General features: G+C 41.8%; 1 protein-coding gene across 1 annotated transcript; it reads left to right on the plus strand.

Annotated features, from left to right (window-relative positions):
- The first annotated feature begins 13,704 nt into the window (after positions 1-13,704).
- On the plus strand, positions 13,705-18,602 carry pim3 (Pim-3 proto-oncogene, serine/threonine kinase). Its single transcript, XM_046379266.1, has 6 exons — positions 13,705-14,201; positions 14,454-14,563; positions 14,726-14,776; positions 14,929-15,292; positions 16,126-16,302; positions 16,754-18,602. Exons 1-6 carry the CDS (start codon positions 14,114-14,116, stop codon positions 16,954-16,956), a joined length of 993 nt encoding a protein of 330 aa, XP_046235222.1. The 5' UTR covers positions 13,705-14,113; the 3' UTR covers positions 16,957-18,602.
- Positions 18,603-18,810: the final 208 nt, after the last annotated feature.

An 18,810-nucleotide genomic window follows, 5' to 3' on the forward strand; every position in this document is an offset into this window, starting at 1 on the left:
TCAACAGGCTCTATTGTGCCAGAGCATCAAACGGAGTGGTGGCACGGCAGAGCCTTTGATCATGAAGCAAACACAGGAGGAGGACAGGGGCTGGTTTGAGGGGGAGAACACCCCTGCTCATGACCTCATAAAAATACACAGCACACAGGTGCGAGGACATACAGTGCAAGCATGTGGACGTGGACATATTGTACTGTGCACGCACATTCACACTCTTATACACAAGCGTGCATTGTCACATGAAGAACATGCACGGCTCTTCTCTTTGATGACCATCTGTGTTTTTACCTGAGGCGAAGTCACACGATCACATAGTGTTCCTGGTTGTTGTGCTGCACTGTAGTGTTCCAACAGGAATGCCACTGAAGGCTCAGCTGGATTTACCACCGCTGGAATTTGGTAAAGTTTGCTGTTGTGGCAAGTTAAACACCACACCCACTACACACAATCATTCAGTACCTCTTAAAGAGCACCCAAGGCTTAAAAGGAAAATATGTGGATTTTTTTTTTTTTTTTTCCAGATTCTCTTGCCAAACATTACCAAAACCAGGTGCCAGGTTCAATCAAGTTTTGAGGGTGTTTTCATGTGAACATATGTCAATCAGCACTGAGCACAAATAACACCTGAGGCTGGTGCAGGTATTTGGTCATTACACAAAGACAAGGGATCAGTGTGTGTCCCAAAATTTCATGGCAATTCACACCCTACAGTTGACGACTTATTTAAACAATAGAAGCAAAAATTACGCATTATGAAAAGTCAGCAGCGTCTAACAATGAATGAGTGCAATTCTTTATTTTTGACAATAAAAATTATTTTGAAATGTTTTAACAGAAATTAACTGAAGCAGTTAAAGGGACAGCTTTGAGGCTTTGGCAGTTTCTTATTTATGAACACATACTTCTCACCAGCATGTCTGATGTGTCAATAAGCCGGTAAAACCCAGCTGCGGTTTATATCAAATCACTTTGGGTCAGGAATTATTTTGATTACTTTCTTCAGCCTGAAACCTTGTTATGGTATTTTCATCAATAAGCTGCCCACACAGCTCCAGCCTCTCCTGATCTTTGCTAATCTTTGCCCAGATATACACTATTTATGTTGCTATGTACCAAGTTAGTGGACTGGCGTGTTTGACCAGCACTGGAGTATTCACTTCAAGTAGGTTTTATTACTGGGTGTGTGCCAATACTCAGAATAGGAAAACAGGAAAGAACTGTTAAATTGAAAATGTATTTTTCCACAGACTTTGTGCAAAAGCTTTTTTTTAAAGATGGTGAGTGTAAACAGTGTGAGCACTTCCTGAAACTGACCAGGTGACACTAGATCAAAGGATTTTCCTGTTAATGATTTCACCCATGGAAGAAAGGACAAAATTCCTTTAGACTAATGAGACATTTTGTACTAAAGTGAGTGTGACCTAGTTCAGTTCAGCCTTACAGTTCTGTTTAGCAATGTTCACAGTGTCCTGCTGTTACTTTAGCAGCCCGGGTCACAAGTGGCAGAGTTCCCAGCAGGAAAAAGATCAGAAGAAGTGGACATCCATCGACAAGCTCACCTTGAAACAGTAACCTCAGTGGAAAGTCACAGCCTATTTTAATCAAGGGTTCATGATAAGAGATTAAATGGAATGGCACTACAGTATGTTTGTCAAAACACACTATACCACTATTACTATGTCCATTAAGAATAGATTCGGCTAGATGAAAGCCACTGCTGACAACACAGACTGCACTGTGTTGGGACTGTGTGAAAATTGTTGGACTGGTGAGGGTGACTAAACATTATGTATTGTGTTCCTACCAGGTAATTCTTCATTCTTGCAAATGAAATGTAAGAACATCCCTCCAAAATCCCTCAAAATAACAAAGCAAGAATTTAAGATGGTGTAACCCAGTTGAAACATTTGATATTGCAGGAGAACATTAATGTTCACATTGTACTCTTGAACAGACAATGCTGCACAATTATTTGAGCACAGTAATTGGCTGTATTTCAAGTAAAAGCAAGGATTCCAGTTTCGCATTAGTGCCATTTTCTTGAGTTAGAGGAAATTCAAAAGCTTGGATACAGAGTAGGGGCTGTTGGTCTCTGCACATGGCATCGCCATAGACTATACAATCCATAAAGGAGAGCTGAAATAGAATATTTTGATTAAAAAAAAAGAAAATTGATAAATAAAAGATCCTCCCCTGTTATCTGTAAAAAATCAAAAAGACATAATGCATTGCTATCCCCCTTTCCCGACCACAGTCCCCATATAGAAGGTTTAGATGTACTGGAATTTGTGTTTTATTATTATTTTTAATCCTTTCTTTCACTTAAATGGCACTAAAAAGTATGAGTGCATTTGTTTCTCCATTACAACTGCAATTCCTTGATGAAAAAAAGAAGGAAACAGTACTAACCTGTACTGGCCTGTTACTGTCGTTTCATATATCAAAGGTTAGGGCCAGACTCAGTGTCTGTGTTGGACCTCACGGCAGTGGGTGGACTTGTTTTGTGGTTCATGTTTGAAATGGAAAACTGGATGGAGAAATGTGAGTTGGGGACTATTTACACACCAGCACAGTGTTGATGAAGGACAAACACTGCTCGTGAAAGTCAAGGTGTTCTCCGTTGTGGAAAGTTTGCGATAACCTTAATCGTAGTTTCCTAATCAGCTGAGAGGGACAGAAGCTTCTGAAAATAGCTGGCCCCGGTCAGTGTGGTCACACACCCCTACTGGTTTTGATGTGTTTGTGTGAGGGAGTGTGTGAGCTGGGTCTGTGTGTGTATATGTTCATGTTTGCATGCGACTGTGGGTGTGTGTGTGTGTGGGTGTGTGTGTGTGTGTGTGTTCAGGGTTCTTGGACAAACAAAGGCAGGGGTCCTGTTGACGAACCAATTAAAGAACAGGAAGAATGGGGGAGGACACACCGGCCCAGCATGCTTCACCCATCACTCAAATTAGAGGTGGCAAGTGGAGTAAAAACAATCAGGATGTTATGAAGCTCTTTTGTGCTTTTAGGCACAGTGTACAAATATTCTAGAAAAATACTATTCAAATTATTAAAATACTATTAGCGGTGCATTCATGCATAGAAATAGCTTTTCTTTTTTTTATCTGTCGCTTTTTCACCCCTCACTCATCGGAACCTTAACTCTAACTTGGAAAAACACTTCCTTTTAGTGTGGTTGCAGCCAGACAATGTGGAGTGTTTCAAGAACTTGACTCTTTAATGCCCAAATGCTTGTTTCTGTTTCATTATAACAGTCCAAATTTTCACCTTATCTTGAATTCCATCCAGGGATTTTTCAAAAAAATATGTATTTAGGATGTGCTTTAAGACCAACCCCAATAAAAATGTGGAGTTATTTCCAATTTAGCAAGATAAAGTTACTTAAGTTGAGCTATCTGATTCTGAGGGACTGAGTGACATGTGACTTTTTCATAGCCACTTTAATGTGATTTTTATGCATTTCTTTTTATTTACCAGCACTGCATTTAACCTCTACAGGATGTAACAACTTAAGTCCCTTCAAAATTACCTCCTGTGAATTCTGTCTATCCACAGATCTAAAACCATTAGCTTTTCCCCATGAGGTTCAGTGGTAAAACGCATTATAAAGTAGTGATTATATTAAAATATTTTGTTATCTAGTAATGCCATGAAAGACGTGGGGTAGGCTGTTATAAATGTTTGGCTTGGTTTAAGAGTTTTAAGTGTTCGTGTGGGATTTTCCAAAATGAATAAGGACAACATGAATTGGAAATTAAGGGTACTTCCAGAAGGGATGCTGCAAAAGCAGGTGTGTAGAATTTCATCTGTATAAGCACAAAAATACCACTCTGTTGCTGTAACAAAAGTAATATCTTTAACACAGCAACATTAAGTCCAACAGGGGAACTTTTACAGGAACCTGTTTATTAAAACAGAAACTTTGTTTCCAACCAAGAAACAGGACCTACATTTAGTTTGTCCCATACAAAAATTCCCCTAAGGTGGCACTCACAGATGGAACTGACAGGGTGTAGTTTATGTTTTTGACTTCTGACTTGCTGGAATGCAAACAGCAGGCTAAATGAGAGCCAAAACTCAAAACTACCACACAATTCTTCCAAGTTCACTCATATACCCATAAGGGAAAGTCCAACACATTCTCTACATGGATCATCAGATGCTGATCATTTGTCTGTGCCACATGATGGCATGAAACAGCATTTTGGTTCATTTCAAGCACAAAAATTTCAGTCTCCTAAGCAGAGGTTGTATCTGTGACCCTCTACTCAGTCCCGAACTGCATCCCTCTTGGCACTTGTGTACCTGTTGTGACTGCCTGATAGTGATGCAGAAGTGTTTCTATTGGTGGTACAATAAAACCCAGTGTATCTCAGCCAAAGGCACAAGGGTACCTTCAGTATCTGGATGAGACACCAATGGACTTGCCAAAATGGCAGCATCTGACACCCTGGGAATAAGGTCGAAACTGATAAGCAGTAAGACAAGGGTTCAGAGGTGAGAAGCAAAGGGAATGACTTGAGGAGTGAGGAAGGTAAGGAAAAATGGCTGCAAAAAATGGAGGTGTAGAAGAAGAAGAACAAGAGAGAGCATAGCAATAAAAGGATGGGTGGGGTGGGGGGCTTCTACTCACAGGTGTTTCTTCCCTTTGAAGAGGGGATTCCTTCTTCGCCTTTAAGGAAGAAAATAATTAACACCTTTGCAGTTGCCATGCCAACACATGGTCTCTCAGCTGTGAGCATTCCTGGCCATAATTACCCACAGTTCAAGAGCCCTCCATAATTACCCACAATCCAACTGCAGTTCTATCCGAAAAAGAAACTGAGGACTGAGGAGCAAAGAAGCACTGGCATTTATTTCTATATTCTGTGTTGTAAGACATGACATTTTCTTTAACAATGCGTATTTGTTACTTCACCGTTCCTCTTCAAATCCCTCCCGTCGCTCGCTTCCTCACCTCACATTCAAAGTTGAATTTCATTTTTTACCTTTTCTCAAGACATGTGACCTAAATCAGCAGGTGTTGGAGATAAGTGTGTTCTTGTTGGTAACTTCTAAGGAGCCAACATCATGCAAGTCTGTGTTCTGGATAATTTCAAGCCAAATCAACCATATTTAACTATGTTTATTCATATATGAAGATAAAAGCACTACTTTTCCCCAAGGACCTATAGTACAACAAGTTTATGCTTACACTCCGTTTGAACTTTACAAAAGGCCAAGATGGAACAGACTAATTATTTCTCTCACTCTGAAGGCCTGTGAAAAAATTTGCTAATTATCTAGCTCGCTTGTATTTGCAGGTATAATTGGTGTTAAACAAGCATACACTTGGTTTGTCTTTGATCATTAGACTATACTGCCATATTGTTCATCCTATCATCCAGAGTGATAAATATCTCAAGATCCACCAGCAGCATTCTCATCACATGAAGATGAAATTACACATGCCAATATTGGCACGTGAGGCAAAAGCATATTATGTTCACTGGATATTATGGACATGTTGCATATAATTATTCAATAAACACTCAGTGTTATCTTCGACAGGCACTGGCTTCAGTTGGGGAAGTTGTGATTACAGTGCAAAAGCCAACCAATTACGGCAGAGGACAGGAGTCTTGTATTTCAAACCGCTGAGCCTGCAAAGCCTATTGACACGCAATTAGTTGGGCCATCGTTAGGAGGCATTTCATCGCTGAAGCTTCTCGATTAATTCTCATTACCTCTGTGTGTCTTTGTGTTTATGTGTGGTTTGGTAAGGGCTGCAGGAAGGCTACTGTGACTTTACATTGCAGGAAGTCATTACACTAATCGGTATCATTACAGAAGCAAGAAGGAATCTCCCTTCTGTTTCCTGCTTTTGAGAGACGTGGGCAAGGGGATCTTAATGAATGCTGAATTATGGGAAATGTAGGATCTTGTGTTCCTGAAGCTTGACCCAAACTCTTGAATCTCTGGGTCAAGTCTCTGCTGCTTCAGTTTTGACAATTCTTTTCACCTCTTTTTTTGAGACTCCCTCAACATTATTGACGTACTAAATTGTTGGAGTACTCCCTTAAAACCAATGAAAACAGGGATGCAGGGATGTTTTTGTTTTTGTTTTGTTTTGTTTGTTGCTGTTTGTTGCCATTTTTCAAACTTTTAAGGGACAAGCAAGCTCGCCAGTTTTCTAAAGCCTTCATTTCTACTTGTTTTCCTGGATCACGTTGCCATTCATTGCACGCGACATGCACACCCTCCCACACACACACACACACACACACACACACGCACACACACACCATGTAACAGGGAAGTGGCCTAGTTGTCTCTAAGAGGATGAACCTTCTCCTTTGCTTTGGAAAGTAGTTGTGATGAGCTGCCAATCACAATCCCACCTTACACCTTTTAATTACCCTGATCATGTGAACCTGAACAGAGCCAATGTGAGTTTTAAGACCTGATAGTGCGGATTCCCATCTCCATTCTCCGCTCAGCGTTTAGCTCATTTCAGTGTGAGCACTCAGGTGTGAAGGATTTGAGCGTCAGTGGCGGCACAGGGGGGACCTTTTCTTTGTGCTGGTGTCATAGGTGTCACTGCGAGGGGGTCCGCAGCTGCTTTACTTGCTATTGTTACTGTGTCATAACATCAGGACCTATGGATTAGGGCCTCCTGAGGGTTCAATTTCTGCACAATGTGTCTGCGCTCCACTGTGACATGTGGCTATTAGCCATGCTGGTAAATAAATAATGAAGGTGACCACAGCAAAGATGGAAGATGAAACATTAACACACCATGAACTGTGTAGCTGCATGAAGTTTGTGTGTAAGGATGAGCAGCTCAGTAATGTGTGGGTTTGTTGGTGTGTGTATCAGGACTTCATGCACATGTCCTTACACACAGACACATTTTCTTCTGAACTACCATGTGAAAGTAAAATGTGTGTGGGCACAGACTGCTGACCAGGCAGCTCGTGCCAGAGCCTGGGCCCTCACAGACACACAGTCAGCACAATGTCTGTCACAGCAACCAGCCAATCAGATCACTCGGAGAACGGGCCAGAGGGCAGACAGGAACCAATTGTCGTGACAAGATCCTCTGTGCAGTGGCATAACTGGAGGCTCAGTCCAACTGTGGTTGTTAAATGAAATATATTCTCAAAGAAGGTTGATTAATCCATTTTAAATGCACACGTTGGTACATAGGTTCACAATCAACGTTAGTTTATTTCCATGCAGGAATGAGACATTAAAAGATTTACACGGTTGTGGAATATTTTTGGGATATACTTGACCTTATATTTAATCCAGACATCAGGAAGTATTAATATCTCTCTTGAAGAGTATATTAAGTGGCAAAGGTTTATATGAGGCCTCAGATGTAAATTTAGGGATGTCAGACACTGAACCTGTGTGTATACCTTTGGTGCCAAGTATCAAATCCAATCCAAAAAAATCTTATTTTTAAAGACCTTTTTAATACCACATCAAATTTAATTCAATACCATTTTCAAGGTCATTCTGATCAAAGAATGATGGCAAACCAGTTTGGATTATGAGGCCTGGCATTATTTATTAAGCACATGAATTTAATGACATTCATGTCACATTTATGTCAGCACTTCCCAACTATAATAATAATTCCTTGTAATATAATGAATCAATTAATGTGACCTGGACCAAGACAAATGACAGAAAATTGAAGGATGGATTAACCAATTACAATCTAATTAATCAATTTAAATTTAATCAAGATTTTGCTGAAACTGACACTTTATTTCGGTTTTTAATTACCCATTACGGGTTGCTGAGCTTCCTACCTGCAGCAAAAATGTTAGCTGGAGGTCTGACTGTGCTGATTGAAACTCAACAAATAAGGATTAAACAACTTCAGCTTCCTGCAGGCACAATCCACTGTCACACCAGTTCCATAAACAAGAAATGTATAAGAAATGTGTCTTTATTGGAAAGAACTCAATTCAGTGCAAGTAATGCAGTAATTAGCGCCTATAATTTGACCATGAAGGGTACAGTCAGACTTCCCTGAACCATTTCTGGTCCTGCTGCCCTCCCCTCCGAGGGTCGTGGGCCTGGGGGGATTTAAAGATTTGGTCTCAGTATCCTCTTAAGACAGGAATGGCCAGTTAAATGGATCAAGTCACTGGAAGGAAGTGGAGCAGCTGAAACTTTCATGTGTACAGTATGAGGATGGTATACTACGCCGGCTCTGCTGACAAAGATTAGCAACAGTTCAGCTGCTTGGGGTTGAGGATTTCTAAAACAGTTTGAGCAAAAGACTTCAAAAGTGATTATGGACTGGTAAATAAAAGTCTCTTAATAAGGATAAAAGGTGAAAACTCCATTTGGAATGTAAACCATTTATGTCAACTGTTAAGTTAAACTTACAATAGTGCTTTTATAGCTAAAATTGGATCCATATGGTCACCCAAGGAGACCCCCATTAGGGGGAAAGCAGTGAAAACTTACCACTTGTATTGAATTTTTCCATCAAAACTGTGCTAATCTTTCCTACTGCAAAATGTTTTACTACCTCAGTTCCTACCTCAGTTGGGCAGCTTGCCAGCCTTTTTATATGGCAAACTCAAAGGCCAACCAAACCCAAAACTTGTACTGACGCAATAAAAGCTTGTTCCCACTCAAATGATCAAATGGGATTTGCTTTTATGAAATCTCCTACACTAGCCCTGCGGCCTGTTTTGTCCTCTCTTGTAGTATTTATGTAAACACTTACGCAGATACACACCAAACGTGTGCACGCAGAAAAAAAAAAGAGAACTCAGATACCAATGAGATAAGTTAGCATGGCTGATTCATGATGAAAAGTTCCATTATAGAAGAAGCTTGGTGGTGGAGCAGAGTGCGTATGTGAACGTGCACTTGAAGGGTTTCATGTGTGCAGTGTGTGTGTGTGGTGGAAACTGCAGGCCTGGAGCTTTAGGGCTTAATTTCCAGTCATAGTTTCAATGAGGGCATCAGTGAGGTGGCACATACAGCACCCTGGCTATGTGACATTAAGAAAAATAAATACTAGCTTAAGTCTAGATCATGTTAGATCTCTCTATATCTGGAATAAATTAGGCAAAAAAGGACAGTGAGCCTCTTGAACTCATTAGTGTCCTAATGTGTCCAGAGTGTGAAAAGAAATACAAACATAATACATTTTACAAATGCAATTGTGCCATCTAATGCAATCTGCCATCTAAATACAAGCACGTTTCAAACTTCACTTTGTCTTCCTTTTGACTTACTGACTGACTGCACTCAACAAATACACACACAGACACACATGCACACAAGCCTGACCCTGGGTTAACACTGTCTGTGTGAACAGTGGAGTAAACCTAGGCTAAATATTCATCTGCTCATTAGTGAAAGGAGCATGTCACATATAAATGATCAGAGAAAACTTATACAAAAATATAAAGTGTGAAAGTGAAGGTGTGAGGGAATGTGTAGAAAGAGCTAATGAACGGTTATGCAATGTGGCTGCCAGATTAGGAGGCTGACTAAGGACCTGACATTGTTACATAATGCTGAGTCCAGACAGTAATCCATATAGCACACGACTAGTAGCTTTAACCTGTCCTGGACCACACTCTCGCTAAAAGGAAAAGTAGAAAAATGTATTCTTCATGTATTCTCAATGTGTTTTACTGTTTTACTGCTGCTGACACGGGATCCACTTATCCTAACATCTAACATCTTTTCACACAAGAAAGTGGAAAGTGGCACACAGAAGTGAATCCATGTATAGCACACTACAAGCTAGAATGCTACCATTGGTCAATCAGCTTTCCTAGCTTCTTTCTTTCTTCTCTGTTGTTGCATTTTCATTCCAAAAAGCGTTGAGGGGGGTAAAAACTCACCGAGCTAATGTGCTTGACAAAGGCTTGCCAAAATTCGCTTAGCGAGCTTGTTAGCTTGGTCACTTACAAGATCTAAGTTAAGTTAAAAGGACAATATAACACCTGCACCATCAACAACAACTGTCTGCAAACCTCTTCTGTGGAGTAGTTTACATTCATACAGGTTGTTGCAACACAGTTCATAAGCCACGACAGCTCCTTCCATTTTGGACTCTCCTCCTCTCGTTCCCTCACAGGTCAACGTTGTTGTGACTGCTTGCTATTGGGGAATAGTGTGAATTCACAGACTAGAGTTCGCCAAAGATCAACAAACTCAGCGTGAAAAATTTTGTGTGAACTGGTTTTGCCACTAACTTGAATGCTTGCGTGACAGGGCATTAAGTGTTGATTCTCTTCCTTATGTACATCTTTTATCTTTTATCATTTATGCAGGAGTCTTTTACAAGACAATCTTCACATCAGCGCACCCTTCTATGAGGCCACTGCTAAGGTAAACATGCCTGCACAGAACATAATACATGTAAATCCTGCACACATGTTGAGGAACCTAATCCCAGCACGATGCATGACAAATTCAGGCCCTCAGATTTCCCTGGCAGAGAGCACCAGCTCAACCAAGCTGGATCGATTTCAATCGGAGGCTTACCAAAATGATGTGGCTGCCACCGGACTAGCGTGATGGGGCTAATAATAACCTCGGCCGACCCCGAGGCTCTGATGTGGCCACGTACCCTCTGGTGTGTCTGGTTTTATGTGTCCCCAGTGAAATCCATCAAATTACAGATGCAAACGCAGCCGGACCCCTCATCAAAACTATTTCAGCTCGCTGACACAGTTTACTAAAGCAGTAATTAGAGCAAAGGAAAATGGGAGGCATCCCAGGCACGCGGAGGAAAAGAAAGACAGAGCAAAAATGAAGAAACAGAGGAGAGAGACAGAGACAGAGACAGAGACAGAGAGGAGGGCGGACAGTGACAGCTCATCGGTGGACCACAAGTCATATTTCTTTTGCTCCCTCTGCTCCCTCCCTTCGCCGTTTCCTCTACATCCACGGATCAAAGGATTGGTGAACATAAATAAAAGCCCTGATGATGATTTCCCATGAGAGCTGTGAACAACTGCATAGCACGCGTTCATACGAAGCCACGGCAAAACAGCTGTCTGTGCTTCTGCTGTCAGCATGCCTGGTTGGCCAACTGCCTGACTGCCTGACTTGCTACTCAACTGGTTCACACCACCAAGAGAGAGAAAAAAATGATTACACTCATGAATACTTCATATTTCCACTGGTCCTTGTTTAGGGCAAAGTCTGGTAAAACCTGGATTTATTTATACATAACACACATGAATACTTTGGAGAATAGGATTAGGAGAGCCATGCTGTATATTATATGAATTATTTAGTTTGAACCTGTACTATTGTGTTCATTCGTAGTAGCGGTAGTAGTTGTTTTGCATAACTGCACCTCAATAAGGACAGACAAAGTGAAAGAGGAGTGATGATTATTATTTTTATGCATCCATGTGTGTCTTTTTTACACCCAGGATCATGCGATTGCTGTTCCAGCATACAGAGCATGAAAAGCAGTGCATCCTCTGGACAGGACACGAGTCTATCACAGCGCTGACACTTAATATTATTGCAGTCCTTACACCTTCGCCCCATCCCCTTCTCATTATTTGCACGTAGGACATAACATCCTCGGGGCTCTCCCAAATAGTATTTTGGTGCACCTGTTGCAGCTGCTCATAGTAGAGAATAGGGAGTACATACCATTTTTCATACCTTTCTCTTCAGCTAAGATGGCTTCATGTGAAGTGACACTTCATTCAAAAGTGCAAATGAGAAGAGACCGGTTTTGGGGTAAGAGCCATCGACAGGAAAAACTCATTCAAGCAAATAACTGCAAGCAATTTAGTATTTCCAGTTCAACTGAGCTGATCTGTTTGGAGGAAACACACAGAAATACTGGCAAGCTTTAAGTGAAAAGATGCAGGATATTTGGCTTTTGAAAGAATTGTGGAGTACACTTCAAAAAAAAACAACAACAAAACCTTTCACCTTAAAGTGAGCCTTTAAGCCTTTAACAATGACTGTATGGGTCAGAACCACAGTGCCTCTAAAAGTGAAACCAAACCACAGCATAATCATGCAGGAGAGGTGGGAGGTTTTTCCTGCGGGGAACAGGCTGTTACTAGCACATTTTCTTTGAACTTTAATCCAAAAAACCCATAGAACTCTTTGTCATTTATGCAAAGGTTTTGGAAAATAAAAGCAAATCAACCCCTGAAGTTCTTCTATATTCATTCAACACAATCTGCTTGTAATACATCACAGTAGTGCATCCCTTAGAATGCAAAAAGTGTACGTCTGGGAGCACTTCACGCATTCTCTTTAAGGGAACACAGAGTTGTTACTTTTTCAATACATGCATATATATATATATATATATATATATATATATATGCTGAAAAATAAAATAGCATAAAACCACACACAAATGTTTTGATGCTATGTATGTTCTCAATATATACTGGTATGAAGGATAATGAACTGTAGGTATGAGAATGAAAACACTGCAGGTTAGTCCATAGGCTGTTAGTCTGCTATCAAATATAACCTGAGCATGTGTGTGTGTGCACATTTACATAACTTTGCAGTCTGCAGGCCTATAGTAAGATAAGTTTCCCTGAAACTCTCTGATGCTTCTGTTTGGTTAGTGGTCACACACACACACACACACACACACACACACACACGCACACACACACACACATGCATACACAGGTTATCAGAGGTAGCAGAAGATAAAAAGTGGAAAGTTCACTGAGAGCCAAGGTCATGTCAGATGCATAACAGTAAAACTAGAAAGTTTACCTTCTGAAAAGGGACAGCTGCCTCCACAAGCCTAACTGTGTTTTCATGTGCTATTCTTGTTATCGTGATACCGTGCTATTTTGTTTTCATACTCATGTCCATGCATGACATAGTGTTCTCATGTATCATTATTATGTATCATCCTTCAAATACTGCCTGTGAGTAATGTAGAGCCCATTGCAGCGTCATCCTTGGACAGTTATCATTAAATTTGGAGACAGATGCACATGCAATAACATGCAGTGTGTACTCTGATGTTACTCCCAGTATATTATTGTTTTAGATTGGTCTTATTTAGCAATTTTATGTATGATATTTGTATATATTTTTAACATTTCTTTTAATTTCAGATATTTGTATAAGTTGTGTTATTTGTCATATGTTGCTTCTCTGTAACTCACCATTATCAAGAGATATTTCATCTCAATTACACTTTTTGAAAGAATAAATAGAAATATGTAATTCTTTGTAAACCTATGTAAAAAATTGAACTTTCCCCTCCAACCAATAACTCCCCTGTCCATCTCTCACTGCAGAGCTGCGGCGGAGAAGGGAGGGGACAGGCCGTCTCAGAATTGCCGCCACGTGCGCTCAAATGCCTGCTTTATTATAATAACTTTTTCTGGATTGGTCCAGATAGAAAACACAGTATTTATATACGACATCTAATTGGTCATCGCCTCGGAGTCAATAGTGAACACAGCGCAGAGCTTCCAGACAAGGGATTCTTGGGCGTCTCGTACTATGAGAAAGTAGTGCGCGGTGAAAAAGATCGTATCGATAATATTTTCGAATAAAAGTGTAATAGAATTACAATGTGAGTCCAGCAGTTTAATGTAAATGTACATCTAGTAAAAGAGGACGAAGTGACGCTGGGATTAAGCGAACGTGTCGGCTTGTATTGGTGGCGGAGGGATACTAGCGTCACACTGCGCGTCAAAATATTGGCTTGTGGAGACCGCGCCAAAGCTCAGACAGCGGCCACTCTTCAGGATATCAACATACTGCGGAGGGCATTTAAACGCACTCTCCTGTCGCTCCAACTATTATACACATCGCACTGTTCGGTCTTTACGACTTAGGGGGACTGTTTTCGTCTGTTGCACTTGAGTCGAGACACAGAAGCCAAGTTTCATGCCGGTTTTCGGGAATCGGTGTGCGACTCAACGGTCGTGACACGACTTTGACGGGCGCGGTGCGGCGGAGTTGGCGCACTGCTGGACTGGATATATTATTCGCTTGAAGCCAAGACGGTCTGCACCATTTATATTGCGCCTGAACCCACTTCTCTTCTGACTGTAGTGGTTGCTCTGACTCTTAGCGGGTGAATAGGGATCGTCTACGCCGGGTTTTCAGTGTGAATATGTTGCTGTCAAAGTTTGGTTCATTTTCGCATATTTGCAATCCTTCAAGTATGGACCATCTACCAGTGAAAATACAGCTCCAACCGGGTAGGTAAACCTTTAATGGACGTTACTTTCCACCACATTTCTGTTGGATTTGATCTAACAACAGATAGGTGGTTTAAGAAACGTATGTTTACTCCAATTGATTAATCTCGAATAAGCTACTACTGTTATAGCTGACCGGCTCGTAATACCGACTAGCTAGTAAACGATAGCTAACAACTTGACTTCGCTCTAAGCGGTGATTTGTCGCGGAAATTTTGCACTTATCTTAACATTTTTCTCTTTTACTTGCAGTTAAAGTGGAAAAGGAGCCATTTGAAAAGGTTTACCAAGTGGGATCCGTGCTGGGCAGTGGAGGATTTGGAACAGTCTACGCCGGCAGCCGGATCTCTGATGGCGCACCGGTAAGGCTGTGGACTGGGGCTGGCGTTGTATGTTTTGATCTTACATGTGCCGCCATCCAAGCCGGGGCGTCCTTATTTCGCCGCCCGGAAATGTATTGTGACTTCCCCGCAACATTTGACGCATTTGCTCACGTTTTTTTTCTCTCAATTGTATTATTTCAGGTCGCTGTGAAACATGTTGCGAAGGAGAGGGTGACCGAGTGGGGCACAATTGTAAGTAACCGCTAGTCACCCCCGATCTGTGTGTGGGGTTTGTTTTGGTTCTCCCCCCGCATGCTGCTTGGTTGGGGGTGTTGTGATGTTACAATGATTGTCCACCATTCTAACATACACATAAAATAAATTCACCTTTTTATTTGTTACAGAACGGAGCTATGGTGCCTTTGGAGATCCTGCTGTTGAAGAAGGTCAGCTCGTCTTTTCGCGGAGTTATCAAATTGCTGGACTTTTACGAGCGGGCGGACGGCTGGCTGATCGTAATGGAGAGGCCGGAGCTCGTCAAGGACCTTTTCGACTTCATCACCGAGAAGGGCGCCCTGGATGAGGACACGGCTCGGGGCTTTTTCCGCCAGGTTTTGGAGGCGGTCAGACACTGCTACAGCTGCGGTGTAGTACACAGAGACATCAAAGATGAAAACCTGCTTGTGGATCTACGCACCGGGGAGCTCAAGCTTATTGACTTTGGCTCAGGGGCGATTCTCAAGGACACAGTGTACACCGATTTCGATGGTAAGCAGCCTCAACCGCTCTCTTCTGTTATTGTTAATTGATGTTAGAAGATGTTACAAAGCTAGATGTGTAATTTGTTTTTCTGAATATGTATGCGTGTGGGTTGGCCGGGTTGTATTTGCCCTTGATGCTCCGCTGTGCTATATTCAGACATGGAGGCGTTCACGAGGCTGTGACGCAGTGGTCTGTTTTTGGTCGAGGGTTTTCCTCTCCTCGGGTCTCGAGTCTTATCATTATTACGGATGTAAATGCAAAATGAAGAGCGACCAGCGTTGTTTTTTTTTGTTTGTTTTTTTTAAGGATGTATCACATGTCTTAACAGATATGACTCAGTGTTTATTAATCCTGCTGGCGGCCGTTTTTATCAACGCGTCTTGTGAGATGGAGTGTGCTTTTATGTTTCCGGTTGTTATTCTGTTAGTAAGGCTTGAGTCACAGTCGCAGTTTGTGGGTATTAGGTCAGTGCCACGTAACATCTGTTTGTTGTGAAACCCGAGTCGGCGGTTCACGTGATGGGCTCACATTGCATTTTTTTTTTGTTTGGTATCCAAGTTCCTCCTTCCAAGAGGGAGGGGGGAGGAAAAGAAAGGAGGGAGGGAGGGAGGAGACGCAGGCAGGTCACCCAGTTTGTGTTTTGTGGCTGAAGGAAGATGGAAGGCATTTCTCCAATGACTCAGCCATTTTATATATAGACATTAGTTGTTTTCATTTTTTTTTCTTTTAGAATTCAGAGTCTCCTTGCTGTTTGTGCATTGATCCAGATATTTTTACTGCTTCCTGATATATTTGACCTCAGACAAACTCCTCACTACCCTCCCCTTTTTATTTTATAGGTACTAGAGTGTACAGCCCACCAGAGTGGATCCGCTTCCACAGATACCATGGCCGCTCGGCTACAGTGTGGTCGCTAGGCGTGCTGTTGTACGACATGGTGTGTGGAGACATCCCCTTTGAGCAGGACGAGGAGATACTCAGGGGTAGACTGTACTTCAGGAGAAGGATTTCAGCCGGTAAGTCCCCCACAACAACAGACGTCATGCATGAGTTGACTCTGTTGCCCTCTAGCCATGGCAACTGGTACAGCCCAGAGTCCAGCACCCAGTTTGACTCCGTTGTGAGTCAGTTTACATCAGAGTAACACATCACAGTCACAGTGGATCACCTGCTGAAATGGCTGGATGACTGATCTCTCTTTGATAAGTAAAACTGAAATTCTGCCTGTTATAATTTCCCTTAGTGCACTTTGTGTAACAGCTCTGGTTACCCTAGAGAGGTAACTCAGTTAAAGGATGCCTGTTCTCACTCTATTGGTTGGCTGTGCCGCCTACAAACTAGGGTAGATCCATACAGACTGAGTCATAATTCAGTACAGCCACATACAGTGGAGACAAAACTCATGTAGTAATTTCCCCTTTTGAATTCAGAAAGTTGTATCTTCAATGTTGTTTCTGTCTCCTGCAGAATGTCAGCAGCTGATCAAATGGTGCCTGGCCCTGCGGCCCTCAGATCGGCCCACCCTGGAGCAGATTTGCGACCACCCCTGGATGAGGGCGACGACAGAGTCACCCAAGTCACCAGAGGAGCCGGCCGCCGGTGACATCCGCCTCAGGACCATCGACACAGACTCTTCGTCAAGCACAAGCTCGAGCAAGGAGAGCCTCTGAGGATGGTTCTGATGGACTGAAAAGACTTTGTGGGGAAAGAAGGGGTTTGGATGGAGGGAGTGATATGGACTTAAGGCCAGCAGCCTGTAGCCCAACTGGCCTGTCAGTGGCCGGGCGCTTCACTCAGCTGGTCCAGCTAGAAAAATATAATTTTCCTGTTTTTGTAGGGAATTTTTAATTTATTACCATTTGTTCTTCCTTATCTTACCCCCCCCATCTCCTCTTTTTTTCTTTGAGTTGATTATACTTGTTTCCTAATCGGGAACATTTTTCTGTTTGGGCGGTCTTACCAGCACTATTTATTCACACCCCCCCTCCCTCTTTTTTAACTTTATTTCACTTACTTTGTTACTAGGCTGGTATATGCAGCTGGCAAGGCCCTCCTATCAGACATGGCTGCTCTCATAGAGCTTTGAGAAAAATCTTTTTATTTAAATGTTTTAATTTTGATTTTGTAGTGCCTTTTTTGGGGAAGCTGCTTTTCTGGGGGCTTTTGTCAACAACTGTTGTTTTTTTGGATTTGCCCTGGCCTGGTGGCTAAGTTGTCTGTACTGTGATGGAATTGGTGGGGTTTGAGGCAGTTTTTTTGTTTGTTTGTTTGTTTGTTTTTTTTCATCCCCCTCTCCTCTCCATCACTGTTAGCCAACCAGCCTCCAGCCAAGAGGCTAAGATAGCATTAGATAGGAGAGAAGGAGGTGGGGGCTCTTCCTGACAATGGAATACTTGAAAAACTCTTGACTCAACTCTGTGTCGCTCTCTTTAACGCTGCTCACTCACTCTATAGCCTGAACAGGTGTTTGGAAACTGGATCCTGTCTTTTCTGAATGTCTACAAAACGTCAACACTCATACACCTCCCCCATGACCACCACCACCTCTTTCCCCCTTTTCCCCCACGCCTGTTGCAGGGTGTATTGCCCTCTTGACGTATCTTTTGTTTTTGCCTCCCACCATCTCACTGCTTGACACTACATAGCCCCCACCCCTGGCTTCCCTCAGGGTTTGGGGTGTGAAATGCACAATCAATGCAATATTCATGGACTCAATTATGTATTTTTTTTTTTTTTTCAACAAATATTGTACAGCGCGTTTTTTTCCCCCTCTTTTTGTGTGTACTTTTTTTCTCCCCATTTGCTTTTAATTTATTTGTAAACATGTAGACATTCCACACTCTGTGGTTATTTATTTATTTATTGTCTTTGCTTAAAAGCCCCCCCCCCCTAAAAATTTGCATATCCTTCTTGGTATTTGGTTTGCATTCCTATAACTTATTTTTACATTTCACTTTTTTTTTTTTGAGATGTGGAGGATGCACTGAAGCAGTTGTCGATGTAAAGCAGAATAAAACAAGTTTACTTAAATTTGAGGAGCATTTGAATGTTATTTAACTACTTAAAAAAAAGAAAAGGTCTGTTGGTAATGTTGAATGGCAAAGTATCAGAGAAATCCATCTGGTTTCTGTACTGTCAAGAATAATCTGAGTTACATGGAAAATTGAACATCAGATGGAGCAGCTCTCGTAGTTGTCACATAGCCTCACAATGGAGACCTTTCAGTTCAGCTGTGTGACTTGTGGCTGTGAAGGATGGATCTCGCTATTTTTTGATACAAAAGTTTCAATTAAACATGCATTTTTATGTACAGAAACAAGTCTGGTGTCGTGATCATTTTGGACGTGGTGTGTTACAGTTACACGATCCACAACATTGAACATTTGGTTAAATAAACGCATACCACAGCAAGATATTTTAGGCTCATGGGGTAAAAATGACAGCAGAACTCCCAGACTTTGCGTGATGCATGCTTGCAAATGAAGGCTTAACACCTTGTGCATACATTAATGAAACCCCCAGCC

This window comes from Scatophagus argus, chromosome 22, assembly GCF_020382885.2.
Source record: "Scatophagus argus isolate fScaArg1 chromosome 22, fScaArg1.pri, whole genome shotgun sequence".
Classification (NCBI taxonomy): domain Eukaryota; kingdom Metazoa; phylum Chordata; class Actinopteri; family Scatophagidae; genus Scatophagus; species Scatophagus argus.

Excerpts from the sequence above, each read along its gene's own strand:
- pim3 (XM_046379266.1), top strand. The coding sequence starts at position 14,114 with ATGTTGCTGTCAAAGTTTGGTTCATTTTCGCATATTTGCAATCCTTCA. Across the intron at positions 14,564-14,725 it reads GGATCTCTGATGGCGCACCG|GTCGCTGTGAAACATGTTGC; the intron begins GTAAGGCTGTGG and ends GTATTATTTCAG. Across the intron at positions 14,777-14,928 it reads TGACCGAGTGGGGCACAATT|AACGGAGCTATGGTGCCTTT; the intron begins GTAAGTAACCGC and ends TATTTGTTACAG.